Source organism: Gallinula chloropus (assembly GCF_964237585.1).
Source record: "Gallinula chloropus genome assembly, chromosome: 18".
Lineage (NCBI taxonomy): Eukaryota > Metazoa > Chordata > Aves > Gruiformes > Rallidae > Gallinula > Gallinula chloropus.
In genome coordinates, this window is record NC_140103.1 from 13,235,079 (window position 1) to 13,240,680 (window position 5,602).

General features: G+C 50.0%; 1 protein-coding gene across 1 annotated transcript; it reads left to right on the forward strand.

Moving 5' to 3' along the window:
* Nucleotides 1–4,088: 4,088 nt before the first annotated feature.
* Nucleotides 4,089–5,012, forward strand: LOC311198769 (olfactory receptor 14A16-like; the record flags this gene model as incomplete). Its single annotated transcript, XM_084272772.1, has 1 exon — nt 4,089–5,012. The coding sequence occupies one exon, from the start codon at nt 4,089–4,091 to the stop codon at nt 5,010–5,012; it is 924 nt and encodes a 307-aa protein (XP_084128898.1).
* Between the last annotated feature and the right edge of the window lie 590 nt (nt 5,013–5,602).

Below are 5,602 nucleotides of genomic sequence, written 5' to 3' on the forward strand. Positions count from 1 at the left end.
TGGTGTAATTATACCTCAAACAAGGTATCAAGGTCTTTTAATGTTCCTGTTGCTTTACCTAGAGGGATATTGCTGTCTGTGATCAAGGCTGGATTAATTGTTCTGGTAGTTATTGTAGTTGTGTTACTAATGTTGCCCTGAATTATCTCTCTGCTGCAAAGGGCCCTGCAGCGGACGACGAAGGTGATTTCTGTAGCACAAATACAAAAAGGGGAGTTGTGGGGGACTATGAGAGGCCTGTAGAACCCTTGGTTGAGAATATAGAGCTGGGCCTTGAAGATATTAAAGTGTACCCTGGAGAAAGAGGAAGTGTAGAGCATCCAGAGAAGTAAACCATTTTAAGGAATTTGCTGACTGCAGATAAAGGAATCTGGCAAGAGATAAACCTTGTTAGTGAAGTTAAAAATGTCAACCAGTTGCATGATAGCATCTACCTGAGAGACCATGAGCAAAAGGACACGTGTAGTAGAAACATATAAAAATGAGGATACAGAAATAAATCGGGTCCTTTTTGCTTGTGCACCAGGAGACCTCTTGTATGTGTCGTTTGTCCATCTCAACAGTGACAGGGTCCAGCAAGGCCAAGTGCTGGGTCCTGCACTTTGGTCACAGTAACCCCAGGCAGTGCTACAGGCCTGGGGCAGAGTGCCTGTAGAGCTCCCTGGATAAAAGGACCTGCGGGTGTTAGTGGACAAGAAGCTAAACATGAGCCAGCACTGTGCCCAGGTGGTCAAAAGGGCCCATAGCATCCTCACCTGTATCAGGAATAGTGTGACTAGCAGGAGTAGGGAAGGGATTTTCCATTACACTCAGCTCTGGTAAGGCCACACCTCAACTACTGTGTCCAGTTTTGGGCCCCTCACTATGTGAAGGACATTGAGATGCTGGAGTGTGTCCAGAGATGGGAAATGAAACTGGTGAAGGGTTTGGAGCACAAGTCCTGTGAGGAGCAGCTGAAGGAACTGAGGCATTTTAGCCTTAGGAAAAGGAGGCTCAGGGGGGACTTTATTGCTCTTTACTTTGACCTACAAGTGGGTGGAGAGAGGTGGGGGTTGGTTTCTTATCTCAACAAGATATAGGATGAGAAAAAGCACCTGCTCAAGCAGGTGGAGGCACCTGAAGGAGCCTGTGACCACATAGGAAGCCTGTGCTGAAGCAGGTTTGCTGGCAGGGCGGTGGAGCACCCAGGCTGGAGTAGTTGGTGATAATCTGAAGCCATGTGGGAAGGACTCATACTGGAGGGGTTCATGGAGGACTGTCTCCTGTGGGTGGGACCCAATGCTGGAGCAAGGGGAGACTGTGAGGAGTCCTCCCCTGAGGAGGAAGGAGTGGCCAAGACAATGTGTCATGAACAGACCCCAACACCCATTCCTTGTCCCCCCCGTGCCGCTTAATGGGAGGAAAGAGAGAAGTGGAGACTGAAGTGAACCCTGGAAAAATAGGGAGTGATATGGGAAGCCTTTTTTTTTCTACACTGCTCTACTCTTTTTGGATTGGGTGATGAATTAGATGGGTTTTATTGAGAATAACTCATAAAAGTAACTGCCTGTGCGTGATCTCTCCCTGTCCTTATATTGACTTGGTTGAAGAGGAAAATGTTCACGGGCATGTGGAGTTCTAGGCTACAATAATGATCCTCAAACTCTTGCCCAGAATGGTAGTGAGGTTGATTCCCAGGAAGAGGCAAAAGTGCAAGAGCTGCAGCTCCCGTGTGTCTGCAAAGGCCAGGAAGAGGAACTGGCTGATGGAGCTGCTGTTGGAGCTCTCCTGCCAGCAGGTGTGGAGACCTGTCCAAGGAGGAAAAGGCAGTGAGAAGTTCAGGAACTCTTCTTTGAGGGAAACCTCTTCCAATTCACATTGACTCTGTTGGACCTTTGGACATTGAGCAGCTCTTGGATATTTCCTGCCTCTGGGCATGGAAAACTGTTGCAGAAGGAAAAGAGAGAAATTAAGAGAGGAAAACTAAAATGCTTGACTTCTCTCACATACTTCCAGATTTACATTAGGAGCAGAAGCCTCTCCCTTGGGCTACCAAACAGTCACTCCAGGTCTTCAGCTTTAGGTATTGGCAAAGGGGGGTGAACAACACTTACACAAATTCTGAATGCGATGAGAGAGACTGTCATGGGGAAGGGGATCTTGGACACTTGCCTCCACCCCAGTAATTCCCAAGGGAGCTAGGACCAGAAGCTCCCTGGCAGAAGATGCCTATTTTGTGATCATGAGACCTGGGGCAAGATGGATTCTCCCTGCCCCTTCCAGCCCCAGGGATGCAAAGGAAGGTTGAGATGTCTGGAGTGACTCGCCTGACTCCCTTCTTTCACATGGGAAAGAGTCCCCTCCCTGTCCCTGCCTGGGGGTCCTGTGTCATGCAAGCACAAGGAAAGGTGACTCTTCTGCCCAATTCTGGTTTGATCAGGAGAAACAATCCAGCTGGATAGAAAGTTTTTTCCCCAGGTGAGGGGAGGAACATCAGAGATGAGATCATAGAGTAATCCCTGTGAGGCCTGAGACACCAGGAGGGAGCCTAGAAGAACTGGTCTTCTGCTCAGGAGCGCCGGGCTCCTGGGATGGAGGGAGCTCATGACAAACCAGCAGCGCTGCAGAGAGACAGCTCTGCTCAGGAGCAACTCCTCTGCCTAGCACACAGGGCTGGGAACACTGCCTGGAGGCACCGAGGGGAGATCTGTGAGGCTGAGAGAGCTGATGGATGCTGAGAGCTCACTGGAGGAGACTTTGCTTTGAATTTTCTACTCTTGTGAAATGGGTAGGGAGTGGGAGCTGAGGTTTTCCTAATAACTTTGTAGAAGGAAGTGCAGACTCTTTTGTCATTAGGACTTGTCAGAGTGTCTCCTGAGCACTGCACACACAGAGGTTCCCCAGGGCAGTGCCCTGATGCCAGGAGGGGTCTGCAGAGCAGAGCTGAGCACAGGGCAGGTAGGATGAGGTCTGTGAGAACAGATCGGGAGGTTACATGGGCAAAGGGAAGCATCTCCAGGGATAGCTCCAGGCAGGAGACATTGGGAAGGAGGGAGAAGGAGCTGCTCCCAGAAATGCCATGGCAGTGGAGATTTGGTACCCCCCTGACATCCCCCACAGTGCAGACACTTTGCCACAGCAACTCCCTGATTTCTGCCATCCAGCACAGACTCTGCAACCAAAGATCCAGGGTTTCAGTCGGAGTCTCCTTTGCAACCCAACCCCTCAGTGATGACAAACCCTTTAGTGCCTGTCTGTCTGACCCAGTCTTTCCAGCCTGTTTCCTCTCCTGTCCTTGCTGCCTTTGTCCCACTATGACGTGCTCTGCGCACGTTCACTGGTGGGGCTGGCACTGAGCTGACCCCCATCCGTAGGATTGAGGACTTCCCTGGGGCTCCTGCTGGGCTGCAGGCTGCCTCCCACAATGTGTCCGCTCTCCTAAGGACTCTTGTGCCCCAGAGAGGAGCCCCATGCAGAAGACATCTTGGTACTGAGGCCATGGCAATGCTGCTCATTGCCTGTGTGTGGGCAGCTGCATTGAGCCCTGTGTGTCCCTGGCTTGGAGCAGGGAGCTGAGAACCTCCTAGAAAGGATTGTGTATGAAAAAAACCAGGCTGTGATTACAGAGCGACCAGCTCAGGGCAGCTGAGAGCAGGGCTGATGGACAGAGCAGCTCTCCCCACTCTGCACCCAGGAGAAGGTTTCACTGGCACTGCAGCAGCAATGTCAGGGAGTTCTGACAGAAGAAACACTCCTCAGGTAAACTCAGGAGAAAACCAAAGCTCCAAAGCTCTGCTCTGCCCTCGGGTGAAACTGGAGTGACAGTGCTGAAAAGCTCATTCCTGTCCACATGGGATTTAGTCTGAGATGACACCATCCTTCTATTTACTGACTGCTGCCAGGCAGGACTGAGTTCTTGAGAGCCCATAGCTGACCCTCCTCCCAGCAGTGGCACGCTCAAGGCAACACAAAACAGACCTCCCAAAAGGGTCCTCCCAAAAGTCTTCTTGAATACAGAGTAAACAAGATGTTTTCCTCAAAGAAGAGTTCCCTAACTTCTCACTGTGCCTTTTCCTATTTGGACAGGTCTCCACACTTGATGGCAGCAGATGTCCAACAGCAGCTCCATCAGCCAGTTCCTCCTCCTGCCCTTTGCAGACACACGGGAGCTGCAGCTCCTGCACTTCTGCCTCTTCCTGGGCATCTACCTGGCTGCTCTCCTGGGCAATGGCCTCATCATCATCACCATAGCCTGTGACCACCACCTCCACACCCCCATGTACTTCTTCCTCCTCAACCTCTCTGTACTTGACTTTAGCTGCATCTCCACCACTGTTCCCAAATCCATGTTTAATACCTTTAAGAACACCAGGGCCATTTCCTACACAGCATGTCTGGCTCAACTCTTTTTCTTTGTATTTTTCCTCTCAACAGAGTACTTTCTTCTCACTCTCATGGCCTATGACCGCTACGTTGCCATCTGCCACCCCCTGCACTACGGGACCCTCCTGGGCAGCAGAGCTTGTGTCCACATGGCAGCAGCTGCCTGGGGCAGTGGGTTTCTCTGTGCTGTGCTGCACACTGCCAATACATTTTCACTCCCCCTCTGCCATGGCAATGCTGTTGACCAGTTCTTCTGTGAAATCTCCCAGATCCTCAAGCTCTCCTGCTCAGATGCCTACCTCAGGGAAATAAGAGTCATTGTAATTACTGCCTGTTTATCTTTTGGGTGTTTTGTGTTCATTGTGGTGTCCTATGTGCAGATCTTCAGGGCTGTGCTGAGGATCCCCTCGCAGCAGGGACGGCACAAAGCCTTTTCCACCTGCCTCCCTCACCTGGCCGTGGTCTCCCTGTTTCTCAGCACTGCCGTGTTTGCCAACCTGAAGCCCCCCTCCATCTCCTCCATATTTTTGGACGTGGTATTGGCATTTCTTTACTCGGTGGTTCCACCAGCAGTGAACCCCCTCATCTACAGCTTGAGGAACCAAGAGCTACAGCATGCTGTGTTAAAACTGACGTCAGGTTGTTTCTAAGCAGCAATGAACTTTTCTTTTTCTGATTACCGCTCACTGTATAACTCACTAGGATTAGTCTGTATTTAGTAGTTTTTAAGGAGTGAGGAGTGTTCAGGTTTGGATTTTTTCTTTTCAGTTTCCTTCTAGTTTGTCTAAGCTATAACAACATGGTGCACATTCATCTCATTCCTAATGCAATGTGTCCCTATCTTCTGTGATGCATATACCGCGCGATCACTGGCTGTGCTCTCCTTGCATCATGTCTGCCTGCAACAATGCCACAATTTCTGCTTTTCTGTTTTCCCTTTACATTTTTAAAATTTTACAAGCAGATATTAATCAGCTGAATTACTCCATTACTTGTCTGAATGGCAATGCTTTCCCACCATGACAGAACAGGAATTTCCAGGGTTGGTACTCATGGCAGCAGACAAAATATTTACCTTCCCCTGTACCTGCATTACCGCCAGTCTGTCTCATCTCCCTCATCATTCAGGTGTTTCCACCTCTTCTGATGATATCGCCATGCCTAAGGACATCTTTTCAACAGACTGCATGGACGTATGCACTCCACTTTCCAGCTCCACTTGTTCTTTCCTCATTCAGAT